The 14471-nt window shown below is 41.5% G+C and overlaps 1 protein-coding gene across 1 annotated transcript in view; it reads left to right on the top strand.

Moving 5' to 3' along the window:
• Positions 1 to 14032, top strand: part of LOC129143431 (bone morphogenetic protein receptor type-2-like) — a 115870-nt gene extending 101838 nt beyond the window's left edge. The window contains 4 exon segments of the mRNA XM_054680082.2: positions 6062 to 6234; positions 8598 to 9007; positions 9010 to 9876; positions 13398 to 14032. Of these exon segments, the coding sequence (XP_054536057.1) occupies positions 6062 to 6234; positions 8598 to 9007; positions 9010 to 9876; positions 13398 to 13648 (1701 nt within the window). The 3' untranslated portion in view covers positions 13649 to 14032.
• Positions 14033 to 14471: the final 439 nt, after the last annotated feature.

Consider the following 14471-nt stretch of genomic DNA (forward strand, 5'->3'; position numbering starts at 1 on the left):
TTTGAGACGGAGTCTCGCTCTGTCACTCAGGCTGGAGTGCAGTGGCGCAATCTCAGCTCACTGTGGCGTCTGCCTCCTGGGTTCAAGCGATTTTTCTGGCTCTGCCTCCCGAGTAGCTGGGACTACAGTCACGTGCCACCACGCCTGACTAGTTTTTGTGTTTTTCGTAGAGATGGGGTTTCACCATATTGGTCAGGCTGGTCTCGAACTCCTGACCTCATGATCCACCTGCCTCAGACTCCCGGAGTGCTGGGATTACAGACATGAGCCACCGTGCCCGGCCGGTTTTTTGTTTTGTTTTGTTTTGTTTTGTTTTTGTAAAGACAGGGTAGTTGCCAAGACTAGTCTTAAACTCCTGGCCTCAAGCAATCCTCCCACCTCGGCCTCCCAGAGTGCCGGGATTACAGTCATGAGTCAGCATGCCTGGCCCCCACACACAGCTTAAGGCTTTTGTTTTATGTTAAAATATTTTAAATTGGTAAAATAAAAAATTATAGGCCACGTTTATTTTAAAGTAGCTTTTTTCCTCCTACATAAAATTTTCAGGTATAATTTGTTTAACTGTACTACCATTCTTCATGTTTCCCATTCTTTTCCAGTTTTTTGTCACCCATACTATAGTGCAGGGGGACAATAATAGCTCACTGTAGCCTCGAACTCCTAAAGTGCTGGGATTATAGGTATGAGCCCAGCCTCTTTTCCAAATGTTTATACTCCATTTCTTAGTCTGTCTTGAATTCTTTTCTCTCCCCTGTTAAAATCACTTGCCTGGCTTTTCTTTATTCCTTAGTGTTAGTTTTGTATAACCTCTTGTAATCAATGGTTTTATCCTAATATATTTTCACATAAAAGGTGGCAACTTAGCCAGGCACGGTGGCTCACGCCTGTAATCCCAGCACTTTGGGAGGCTGGGGCATGTGGATTACTTGAGGTCAGGAGTTCGAGACCAGCCTGGCCAACATGGTGAAACCCCATCTCTACTAAAAATACAAAAATGAGCTGGGTGTGGTTGTGCATGCCTGTAATCCCAGCAACTTGGGAGGCTGAGGCAGGAGAATCACTTGAGCCCGGGAGGCAGAGGTTGCAGTGAGCAGAGATCATGCCACTGCACTCCAGCCTGGGCGACAGAGCAAGATCCATCACAAAAAAAAAAAAAAAAAAAAAAAAGGCCAGGCACGGCAGCTCATGCCTATAATCCCAGCACTTTGGGAGGCCGAGGCGGGTGGATTGCTTGAGATCAGGAGTTTTAGACCAGCCTGGCCAACATGGTGAAACCCGGTCTCTACTAAAAATACAAAAAATTAGCCGGACATGGTGGCAGGTGCCTGTAATCTCAGCTACTCAGGAGGCTGAGGCAGGAGAATCACTTGAACCTGGGAGGTGGAGATTGCAGTGAGCCGAGATTGCACCACTGCACTCCAGCCTGAGCAACAGAGTAAGATTCCATCTTAAAAAAAAAATGCGGCAACTCTTCCTCAGTTTATGTTTGCCCTCTGGTCTTTTTAAGAAATATATAGTACATTTCAGAAGAAACTACCAGTTCTTTTCACATAGTTTTAGTTTTTCCATTTTCTCTTTTGGACAAAATCTATAGACTTCTTCTGTGATCTAGAATTCAACATTTTACATACTTTTTCGTCTGACACAACCCACATTAAGAAATACAACTTCAGCCAGGTGCAATAGTGCACACTTGTAGTCTAAGCTACGTAGGAGGCTGAGGGAGGAGTATCGCTTGAGCCTAGGAATGTGAAGCTGTAGTACACAATGATCCCACCTGTGAATAACCACTGCAGTCCAGCCTGGGCAACATGGTGAGACCCCATCTCAAAAAAAAAAAAGCAAAGTTTACATCATTACATATAGTATAATACTTAACGTTACCACCTACTCTATGTCCTAGTGTTTTCTATTCTAGTCTAGAGCATTTCAGTTTTGGTTAGAGTTGTTTGTTTTAAACCACTGAGCTGATTTTATGACCCACCCATGAGATCCAACTTAACGTTTTCCTTCCTTTGGGTAGGAAAGATTGAAAAAGTTCCTTGTTTATCTTTTCTACTTTTTTTTCCCCCCTACTTGTCTTTCCTCATCAGTGTTAATAATGCCACTCCCTTTAACTTATTTACACAAGCATTAAGGTATCATTATTTACCTATTCCTAGAGTTAGAGTCCCCTTTCAAAGGACGCATCAGATTTTGCCTGAATATTTATGTTTTCACTTCTGATTTATTCTCAATTTTTGTACATTTAAAGAGCTATAATTGATAAACTGCATGTATTAAAGTGTACATTTAGGTATGTTTTGATATATGTATACACCCATAAAACCATCATCACAGTCATGATTGTGAACATGTCAATTACCCCCAGAAGATTTCTTGTGCGCTTTCGTAATCTCTCCTCAACTTTCTCTATCCCCCATGAGTCCCCAGGCAACCACTGATCAGCTTTCTGTCACTAGAGATTAGTTTACATTTTCTATAATTTTATATAAATGGAACATATAAATGTACTGTTTTTCTGGCTTCTTTCAGTATAATTATTTTCAGTTATAATTAACTATTAGTTATAATTATTCATGTTCATTATTAGTTATAATATTATTAGTTATAATTATTATTCATGTTCTTATGTGTAGCCATAGTTTATTAATTGCTAAGTAGTATTTCATTGTATGCATATGATACAGTTTGTTTGTCCATCCACTCGTGATGGATATTTGACTTATTTCCGGTTTCAACTTTTATAAATAAAGCTGCTATGAATATTCATGTACAAGTCTTTGTATAAACATATGGTTTCATTTACTTAGGTAAATATCTAAGAGTAGAGTGGTTGAATCATGTGGTAGGTATATGTTTAACTTTTTAAGAAACTGCCAGTTTTTGTGACCGGGCGCAGTGGCAGAGTTCAAGACCAGCCTGGCCAACATGGTGAAACCCCATCTCTACTAAAAATACAAAAATTAGCAGGGTGTGGTGGTGCATACCTGTAATCCCAGTTTCTCGGGATTGAGGCTTGAGAATCGTTTGAATCCAGGAGGCAGAGGCTGCCGTGAGCTGAGATCGCACCACTGCACTCCAGCCTGGGCGACAGAGCAAGACTCTGTCTCAAAAAAAAAAAAAAAAAAAGAAAAGAAAAGAAAAAAGAAACTGCCAGTTTTCTAAAGTGGTTGTGCCATTTTACATTCTGGCCAGCAGTGCATAAGAGTTCCAGTTTCTCTGCATCTTTGCCAACATTTGGTATTGCCAGTCTTTTTAATTTTAAACATTCTTTTTTGGAGGTGGTGGAGGGAGTACAGAGTCTCATTGTATCACCCAGGCTGGAGTACAGTGCTGCCATCATAGCTCACTACAGCCTTGACCTCCCAGGCTAAAGTGATCCTCCCACCTCAGCCTCCTGAGTAACTGGGACCACAGGTGTGCACAACCACATCCAGCTAATTTTTAAAAATTTTTGGCCAGGTACAGTGGCTCACGCCTGTAATCCCAGCACTTTGGAAGGTTGAGGTGGGCGGATCACGAGGTCAGGAGATCAAGACCATCCTGGCCAACATGGTGAAACCCCATCTCTACTAAAAATACAAAAACAAAATTAGCCAGGTGTGGTGGCGGGTGCCTGTAGTCCCAGCTACTCGCAAGGCTGAGGCGGGAGAATGGCATGAACCCAAGAGGTGGAGCTTGCAGTGAGCCGAGATCGCGCCATTGCACTGCAGCCTGGGCGACAGAGCGAGATTCCCATCTCCAAAAAAAAAAAAAAATTGTAGATATGGAATCTTGCTGTGTTGCCCAGGCTTGTCTTGAACTCATGGCCTCAAACAGTCCTCCCACTGCAGCCTTCCAAAGTCCTGGGATTACAGGCATGAGCCACCATGCCTAGCCTAGATTTATAATTATCATTTTATGCTTTTCTCTCTTAAAAAAGGAGGAGGCTGGATGTGATGGGTCTTGCCTGTAATCCCAGCACTTTGGGAGACCGAGGCAGAAGGATCATTTTGGCACAGTGGTGCCTTAGCCAGGCACAGTGGTACTTGCCTGTCGTCCCAGCTACTCAGGAGGCTCATGTAGGAGGATTGCTTAGGTCCAGGAGTTCAAGGCTGCAGTAACCTGTGATCATGCCACAGCACTCGAGCCTGGGCAACAGAATGAGACCTCTTTTTTTGTTTTTGTTTTTAAAAAGGAGTTACAAACCAAAAATATAATAATAGTGGCTTTTATAGTTACCTAAGTAGGCTTTTGGGTTCTACTTATTATCTAATGTCCTTTGAGGGACTCCCTTTAACATTTCTTGTAGAGCATATCAGCTTTTTTTTTTTTTTTTTTTGAGCCAGAGCCTTGCTCTGTCGCCCAGGCTGGAGTGCAATGGCGCGATCTCGGCTCACTCCAACATCCGCCTCCTGGGTTCAAGCAGTTTTCCTGCCTCAGCATCCCAAGTAGCAGATGTAGATATATACAAGTCTTTGTATAAACATATGGTTTCATTTACTTAGGTAAATACCTAAGAGTAGGATGATTGAATCATGTGGATGTTTAAAAACAATCCTAGTCTGTTTAAGGGAGTTAAAACCAGCTTTCCCCTGGCCAGGCGCAGTGGCTCACGCCTGTAATCCCAGCACTTTGGGAGGCCAAGGCAGGTGGATCACGAGGTCAGGAGTTCAAGACCAGCCTGGCTAACATAGTGAAACCCCATCTCTACTAAAGATACAAAAAAAAAAAACTTAGCCGGGCATGGTGGCAGGCGCCTATAATCTCAGCTACTCAGGAGGCTGAGGGAGGAGAATCACTTGAACCCGGGAGGCAGAAATTGCAGTGAGCAGAGATTGTGCCACTGTACTCCAGCCTGGGCAACATTGCAAGACTCTATCTCAAAACAAACAAACAAACAAAAAACTAGCTTTCCCCCAAAGGGAGACTATTATAGGGAGACTATTGTTCATTGCTAATAAATAGGAATACTACAGAATGGGACTGTTTTTGATACTACTGTTTTGGAACTAGTTTAAAGAAGAGATGTCTGTAAGTTTTAAGGTTTAAATGAGGCACTCTTTTTTTTATTCTTTTGAGGCGGAGTCTCACTCTGTCACCCGGGGAGGAGTGCAGTGGCACGATCTTGGCTCAGTGCAACCTCTGCCTCCCGGGTTGAAGCAATTCTGCCTCAGCCTCCCAAGTAGCTGGGACTACAGACGCATACCACCATGCTGGCTAATTTTTTTTTTTTTTTTTTTTTTGAGACAGAGTCTCACTCTGTCGCCCAGTCTGGAGTGCAGTGGCATGATCTCGGCCCACTGCCTTCATGGTTCAAGCGATTCTTCTGCCTCAGCCTCCTAAGTAGCTGGGACTACAGGCGCATGCCACCACACCCAGCTGATTTTTGTATTTTTAGTAGAGACGAGGTTTCACTCTATTGGCCAGCCTGGTCTCGAACTCCTGACCTCGTGATCCACCCGACTTGGCCTCCCAAAGTGCTGGGATTACAGGTGTGAACCACCACGCCTGGCCAATTTTTTTATATTTTTAGTAGAGATGGGGTTTCACCATATTGGCCAAACTGGTCTCAAACTCCTAACCTCAGGTGATCTTCCTGCCCCAGCCTCCCAAAGTGCTGGGATTATAGGCGTGAGCCACTGCGCCCAACCAAGTATCCTTAACTGGGGGTAAAGGAGAAAAGCTCACCTAGAGATAGAAGATAGCCAAATGTCCCCAAGTTCCATCAAACTCAAAACTTACTTTTGAAGCAGAATTAGTGGCTATTGATTGACATAACGTAACTGAATTAGCAACAATGACCTAAACCTGTGGCCTTGAAGAAACATCTGCGACTTATTGTTGCTTTTACTTTTATGAATAATTCTTCAAGGAGTTAAGGTAAATCTTGCTTGCTTACTTGTTCATCACCTTTTGAGCATGTTCCGTAATCCTTGAAGCCTAAAATATGTTATTAGAGCTATGTAAAATACTGGTTAAGGTAATTGATTTTTCTTTTACCTCATGTGGTAAACTGAAAAGCTCAATACATTTTTTTTTTAAAGACACATGGTTTGACATGTACTTTGTCTTACAGGCAGTGAGGTCACTCAAGGAGACAATCGAAGACTGTTGGGACCAGGATGCAGAGGCTCGGCTTACTGCACAGTGTGCTGAGGAAAGGATGGCTGAACTTATGATGATTTGGGAAAGAAACAAATCTGTGAGCCCAACAGTCAATCCAATGTCTACTGCTATGCAGAATGAACGGTAAGACCCTAAGGGGTGTGGCATCTATCAATCAGTATTAGAAACTGAGACCCAACAAAGAATAGAAAATAAATACTTTTAAACCAGACTAATAGTTCAATGATTACCTCATACAGTCTAAAGTTATCATTTTTCTTTCAATATTCCTATTCTCCTATTGAACATTTTTGTTTGGTACAAGTGCAAGATGAAATCTGCATTTTTTAATATGTAAAGGTATAGTGAAAGAAGTTAGTCTTTCTCTATTTATGGTCCAACTTTCCTGCAATAATAAAGGTAAAATGTTTTTATAACTCCAAAAGTTCATAAGCACTTCTATATAAATTGTCTCATTTATCCTTTGTTGTTATTCCTTCTTCCTCTGCTTTTTTTTTTAAGTAAATGGAACTATGAACTTGCCTATCTAACCACTGTTTCACTGACACTAAGGTTTGTAGACTTCCTGTCTAATGCTCTTTCTTATAGAATATACTACTACTACTTTTACATGAAAGCAATTCAAAGGTCTTTCTGTTCCATCATTAATATTATTTTACAAGACATTTTCTTTGTTAGAACTATGATTTTTGGTTCTAAATAGAAAGGCTTTTTAAAAATTCCTACAATTTGGAACTTTCTACGTCTGTATTTCTTTTTTCCATGTTTGGGGTAAAAAAGCCTTTCTATGACTTTGTCATTTTGTCTAATACATGTTTAAAACTTTCAGAAAGGCATCCAGGAAAGGGTTACTGGAGAAAATTGAAATAAAAATAAACTCGATTCTTGAAACTTTTTTTTTTTCTGTGTGGTTTTTGTTTTTTTTGTTTGTTTGTTTTTGGAAACCGTGTCTCACTCTGTCCCCCAGGCTGGAGTGCAGTGGCGTGATCCTGGCTCACTGCAACCTCCGCCTCCCAGGTTTAAGCGATTCTCCTGCCTCGGCCTCCCGAGTAGCTGAGATTACAGTCACGAGCCACCACGCCCAGCTAATTTTGTATATTTATTAGAGACAGGGTTTCACCATGTTAGCCAGACTGGTCTCAAACTCCCGACCTCTGGTGATCTGCCTGCCTTGGCCTCCCAAAATGCTGGGATTATAGGCGACAGGTGTGAGCCACCGTGCCCGGCCTATTTTCTGTTCTAATTTGTGAAAGCTATTTGTATTAGCCATAGGTGAAAAATTTGGTTTGCACTACTTTTGTATAGGTCAAATTAGTTTCAAATATAAACTCTTATACCTTGTATATCAGCAAATCAAGAAAGTTAGACACTGGCAATTCTAATTATAAATTTTCTCACTTTACACATACCTGAGGACAGTCTTCTGCTTTTATCTCCCCTCATCTCTGTATTTCCCATGTCCTCTAGTATGATGTTTATACCTCTCTCAAAAGTCAGCTAAAGCTTTTATTTTGAATGCTTTCAAACTTTTCTTGAATGGTAAGGAAAAAAAAACCTTGATGGCCCACCTTGATTTGGCCACTTTTCGCCTCCTGTGTCATTCGGCTCAACCTTCTGCATGCATCTTCTCATCTCCAGTCTCTACTAATAATTTCCTCAAAATTATAATTCATCCCATAGTTACGCTAACTCTAGGTTTTATTTTCCTGAGTCTTACCCTCCATGTCTCCTTAGCTTCCTTTTCTTGTACTGTATAACAATTTTTTTTTCTTCTTTTCCTTCTATCATCTCCCTTATAAATAACTGTCACTCCCAAGGAATGACAATGACAGCAAAGAACCCATGATAATTGGAGAGCAGTTCTGAATCTTTGATCCTTTATTTGAACATCATATTCTGCCTTATACCTTAGGCTCAAGGACTTTTACTGATATGACTCAGACTACCCCAGAAAGATATGTGCCATTACTAGGGCATGCCTCTTAATGGAGGCCTTTGGAACAACCTAAAAGCTTATATTCTTTTTACTATTTGGCCATTGGAACTTAATTGATAACATACCTTTTGAGTAGGCACTATGCATCTAGAATTATGGAAATACAGTAAACATATACCGTGGTTCTTCCTCTCATAAAACATAACGTCTGGTTGTATGAATATACATTCCATAAATATATATTTCATGATGTTATAAAACTATAGGGGAGATTTTTTAATTAACTTATAAACCAAAATAATGAACATTTATAAAAATTATATCTCATCCACATACATTTTTCAGTAGGCTTAATTCACGTAAAACTAACACTTATCAAGTTATTAATTGACACTTGATTATTTGATTAGACTTTTTAACCTTTAGAAAAATGTACTTTTGGAAGAAAATGAAAAACAACTCAGACTTTAAAATCAGAGGTGTTAAATTTGGAGAGACAGTTTGTCATAAGTGTACGTTCTCAATGTGATACTTTTTTTCTTTCTTTAAGCAACCTGTCACATAATAGGCGTGTGCCAAAAATTGGTCCTTATCCAGATTATTCTTCCTCCTCATACATTGAAGACTCTATCCATCATACTGACAGCATCGTGAAGAATATTTCCTCTGAGCATTCTATGTCCAGCACACCTTTGACTATAGGGGAAAAAAACCGAAATTCAATTAACTATGAATGACAGCAAGCACAAGCTCGAATCCCCAGCCCTGAAACAAGTGTCACCAGCCTCTCCACCAACACAACAACCACAAACACCACAGGCCTCACGCCAAGTACTGGCATGACTACTATATCTGAGATGCCATACCCAGATGAAACAAATCTGCATACCACAAATGTTGCACAGTCAATTGGGCCAACCCCTGTCTGCTTACAGCTGACAGAAGAAGACTTGGAAACCAACAGCTAGACCCAAAAGAAGTTGATAAGAACCTCAAGGAAAGCTCTGATGAGAATCTCATGGAGCACTCTCTTAAGCAATTCAGTGGCCCAGACCCACTGAGCAGTACTAGTTCTAGCTTGCTTTACCCACTCATAAAACTTGCAGTAGAAGCAACTGGACAGCAGGACTTCACACAGGCTGCAAATGGCCAAGCATGTTTGATTCCTGATGTTCTGCCTACTCAGATCTATCCTCTCCCCAAGCAGCAGAACCTTCCCAAGAGACCTACTAGTTTGCCTTTGAACACCAAAAATTCAACAAAAGAGCCCCGGCTAAAATTTGGCAGCAAGCACAAATCAAACTTGAAACAAGTCGAAACTGGAGTTGCCAAGATGAATACAATCAATGCAGCAGAACCTCATGTGGTGACAGTCACCATGAATGGTGTGGCAGGTAGAAACCACAGTGTTAACTCCCATGCTGCCACAACCCAATATGCCAATGGGACAGTACTATCTGGCCAAACAACCAACATAGTGACACATAGGGCCCAAGAAATGTTGCAGAATCAGTTTATCGGTGAGGACACCCGGCTGAATATTAATTCCAGTCCTGATGAGCATGAGCCTTTACTGAGACGAGAGCAACAAGCTGGCCATGATGAAGGTGTTCTGGATCGTCTTGTGGACAGGAGGGAACGGCCACTAGAAGGTGGCCGAACTAATTCCAATAACAACAACAGCAATCCATGTTCAGAACAAGATGTTCTTGCACAGGGTGTTCCAAGCACAGCAGCAGATCCTGGGCCATCAAAGCCCAGAAGAGCACAGAGGCCTAATTCTCTGGATCTTTCAGCCACAAATGTCCTGGATGGCAGCAGTATACAGAGTAAGTGGAGGGATCATATAATCTCTCCTGTGTGTCTTTTGGGGCCATTTAAATAACTATTTAGAATCAACTAATAGATATATTTCAACTAGTGATTATTTACCTTTACCACTTTTGTAAATGATCCATTTGAGGCGGGGCACAGTGGCTCACACCTGTAATCCTAGCACTTTGGGAGGCCAAGGGAGGTGGATCACCTGAGGTCAGGAGTTCAAGACCAACCTGGCCAACATGGCGAAACCCCATCTCTACTAAAAAATAAAAAAAATTAGGCCAGGCACGGTGGCTCATGCCTGTAATCCCAGCACTTTGGGAGGCCAGGGCAGGTGGATCACCTGAGGTCAGGAGTTCGAGACCAGCCTGACCAACATGGTGAAACCCCGTCTCTACTAAAAATGCAAAAATGGCCAGGCACGGTGGCTCATGCCTATAACCCAGCACTTTGGGAGGCTGAGGCAGGTGGATCACGAGGTCAAGAGTTCAAGATCAGCCTGGCCAAGATGGTGAAACCCCCGTGTCTACTAAAAATACAAAAAGTTAGCCGCGTGTGGTGGTGGGCACCTGTAATCCCAGCTACTCGGAAGGCTGAGGCAGAGAATTGCTTGAACCCAGGAGGCGGAGGTTGCAGTGAGCCGAGACTATGCCACTGCACTCCAGCCTGGGTGACAGAATGAAACTCTGTCTCAAAAAAAAAAAAAACACATACACACACAAATTAGCTGGGTGTGGTGGTGCCCACCTGTAATCCCAGCTACTTGGGAAGCTGAGGCAGGAGAATCGCCTTAACCCAGGAGGCGGAGGTTGCAGTGAGCTGAGATTGCGCCATTGTACTCCAGCCTGGGCAGCAAGAGCGAAACTCCATCTCAGGAAAAAAAATAAATAAGCCATTTGGTTGGGCCTCAAAGGTAATTAGACTATTGTAAAGAAAAAAGTAATATTTTTGTCATTGATAATTAAAAAGTCAGTGTCACAATAGTCAGAATAATTACCCAATTTAATATGTGCTTTATGTGGCTGCTGCTTTATAATGCAACTCACATACTTGCTATGAAAAGTTGAAATAAAGTAAATACAGTTCAAGAGCTCCAAGTAATGTTATACCAGTATAATCTTTGAAACATTTTATTGCATATATTAATATTGATTATGTCTGCATTTAGGTTTTATCAAACTAACCTTAATAAATCTTGAAGATCCAGAGAAATTTTGGGAAAATTACTATAAAGAAACTGTAGGCTAGGCACGGTGGCTCACGCCTGTAATCCCAGTGCTGTGGAAGACTGAGGTGGGTGGGTCACTTGAGGCCAGGAGTTCAAGACTAGCCTGGGCAACATAGCAAAACTCCATCTCTACAAAAAATTTAAAACTTAGTTTGGTGTGGTGGTGTGCGCCTGTAGTCCTAGCTACTTGGGAGGCTGAGGCAGGAGGATCACTTGAGCCCAGGTGTTCAAGGCTGTAGTGAGCCATAATCATACCACTGTACTTCAGCCTGGACAAGAGAGTGAGACTCTGAAAAACAAAACCAAAAAAAAACTAAGATTCTTCTTAGTTTCTTAGTATCATCTTTTTCAAGAGTTATGTGTTGAGTCTCTCACATACCTACACTTTTTTTTTTTTTTTTTTTTTTTTTTTGAGACAAGGTCTCACTGTTGCCCAGGCTGGAGTGCAGTGGCAAGATCATGGCTCACTGCAGCCTCAGCCTCCCGGGCTCAGGTCATCCTCCCGCCTCAGCCTCCCAAGTAGCTGGGACTCTATACCTATACTATGATACTGTGAGCCCCATAGCCTCGTAGGCAAATAACTTAAATTGATGTTTGATTTCTTGCCCTAAAGGGATTGCAACACAAAACGGGGGAGCTTACCAAAATCTGTAACAGTTATTGTTATACAAAATGATTTATTTTATTATTATTATTTTTTATTTTTTTATTTTTTATTTTTTGAGACAGAGTCTTACTCTGTCGCCCAGGCTGGATCATGCAATGGCACAATCTCGGCTCACTGCAACCTCTGCCTCCCGGGTTCAAGTGATTCTCCTGCCTCAGCCTCCCGAGTAGCTGGGATTACAGACATGTGCCACCATGCCCTGCTAATTATTGTATTTTAGTAAAGGAGGGGTTTCGCCATGTTGGCCAGACTGGTCTGGAACACTGGACTTCAGGTGATCCACCCACCTCAGTGTCCCACAGTGCTGGCATTACAGGCGTGAGCCACTGCGCCCAGCCTATTTCTCTTTTAGACTAAGGCATTTATGAAAAAAAGTTATGTTTTATTGTCAAGGGCTACAAAATGGGCTTGAAGGAAGGATACAGGTCTCAAAACACAATCAGTAAAATTTAGCCCCTTGCTTGAGTGGCTTGTATTACAGATCAGTTGACAGACCCTTGTTGCAGGGCTCTGAGTCAGTAAGACATCGTGTCAGATAGGCCAGGCATGGTGGCTTACACCTGTAATCCCAGCACTTTGGGAGGCTGAGGCGGGCAGATCACCTGAGGTCGGGAGTTCGAGACCAACCTGACCAACATGGAGAAACCCGGTCTCTACTAAAAATACAAAAGTAGCCAGACGTGGTGGCACATGCCTGTAATCCCAGATACTTGGGAGGCTGAGGCAGGTGACTTGCTTGAACCTGGGAGGCAGAGGTTGCGGTGAGCCGAGATCATGTCATTGCACTCCAGCCTGGCAACAAGAATGAAACTCCATCTTAAAAAAAAAAAAAAAAAAAAAAAATCTTGTCAGATATAGGAAGAGGAAATTATTAGAATGTTTGTACTCTAATATTTCTGTTATTCTTCTGAAAAATATTGTATGCCAGGTGCCTTTAAAATTTGATCCAGGCTGGGCATGGTGGCTCACACCTGTAATCCCAGCACTTAGGGAGGCTGAGTCGGGCACATTGCCTGAGCTCAGGAGTTTGAGACCACCCTCGGCAAGATGGTGAAACCCCCCATCTCTACTAAAATACAAAAAATTAGCTGGGCATGGTGGCATGCGCCTGTAGTCCCGGCTACTTGAGAGGCTAAGGCATGAGAATCACTTGAGCCCGGGAAACAGAGGTTGCAGTGAGTCAAGATCATGCCACTGCACTCCAGCCTGGGCTACAGAGTGAGACTCCATCCCAAAAAAAAAAAAAAAAAAAAAAAAATTTGATCCACCTTGAGCATTAAATACAATTAAATACAATAATTAAGTACATTTTACCAAGTTAAGATCGCTACCAAAACCAGAAGATTTGAGAATACAGCTGAGAAGTTTAAATGTTCTCCTGTGTTTTGTGTGTGTGTGTTTTCCCTTGCCTTATAAAATAAGTCAATCAGTTATTAAAACATTTGGGTTAAAGAGTCTCAAAAATAAGTTGGTTAAGCTTTTCCTAGAAAAACATTGTCTGGCATTATGAATTTCAAGAAATGTTCATTAGCACCCTCCTGAGACATTGGTTTGACCTTTTCTTGAGTTACATCCCTTACCCGTTATTTCTTAAGTTTGTTAAATAGCTCATTTTTCTGCACTTTTATTTTCAGTAGGTGAGTCAACACAAGATGGCAAATCAGGATCAGGTGAAAAGATCAAGAAACGTGTGAAAACTCCCTATTCTCTTAAGCGGTGGCGCCCTTCCACCTGGGTCATCTCCACTGAATCGCTGGACTGTGAAGTCAACAATAATGGCAGTAACAGGGCAGTTCATTCCAAATCCAGCACTGCTGTTTACCTTGCAGAAGGAGGCACTGCCACAACCATGGTGTCTAAAGATATAGGAATGAACTGTCTGTGAAATGTTTTCAAGCCTATGGAGTGAAATTATTTTTTGCATCATTTAAACATGCAGAAGATGTTTAAAAAAAAAACAAAAACTGCTTTATCCTCCTGTCAGCACCCCCTCCCACCCCTGCAACAAGGACTTGCTTTAAATAGATTTCAGCTATGCAGAAAAATTTAGCTTATGCTTCCATATTTTTAAATTTTGTTTTTTAAGTTTTGCACTTTTGTTTAGTCTCGCTAAAGTTATATTTGTCTGTTATGACCACAGAGTTATATGTGTGTGTATCAAAAGTGGTCTCAAAATATTTTTTTAAGAAAAAAAGCAAAAACAATGTATTGCTGATAATCAGTTTGGACCAGTTTCTTAAGGTCATTAAAACAGAAGCAAATTAAGACAGGTTTGACTGCAGTGGTGTCTGGTATCCATGTTTTATTTCTGGGCACAAGCTAGTTTTTATGTTGATACGTTCCTGAACATATTATCTTGTTGGACATCTTTTCTCTTGTGTTTTGTTTGAATGTGCAATAGTTTATAGGCCACAAATAAGCTTTCTTGTAAGCTCTCTTCCTAACAGGGCACATATTCTTCCATAATATAAACACTTTTCTGCCCCATCTCCCATACTTTTGAAGGTCAGTTCTATGACAGTGAATTTTGCACAGGAGAAGCAGCTACCTGATTTCTTACTTTCTCTCTCCTTATCATGGAGAATACAGAAACATTGTCTGAAAGGGCTCTAAAGAAGGAACTACCAAAACCTGACTTGAAATGCCATTTCTTTTAACCTTCCAAATCCTAAATGTTTCCTTCCAGGCATTTTAATAAACTTATTTGC

Source organism: Pan troglodytes, chromosome 13 (genome assembly GCF_028858775.2).
Source record: "Pan troglodytes isolate AG18354 chromosome 13, NHGRI_mPanTro3-v2.0_pri, whole genome shotgun sequence".
Classification (NCBI taxonomy): domain Eukaryota; kingdom Metazoa; phylum Chordata; class Mammalia; order Primates; family Hominidae; genus Pan; species Pan troglodytes.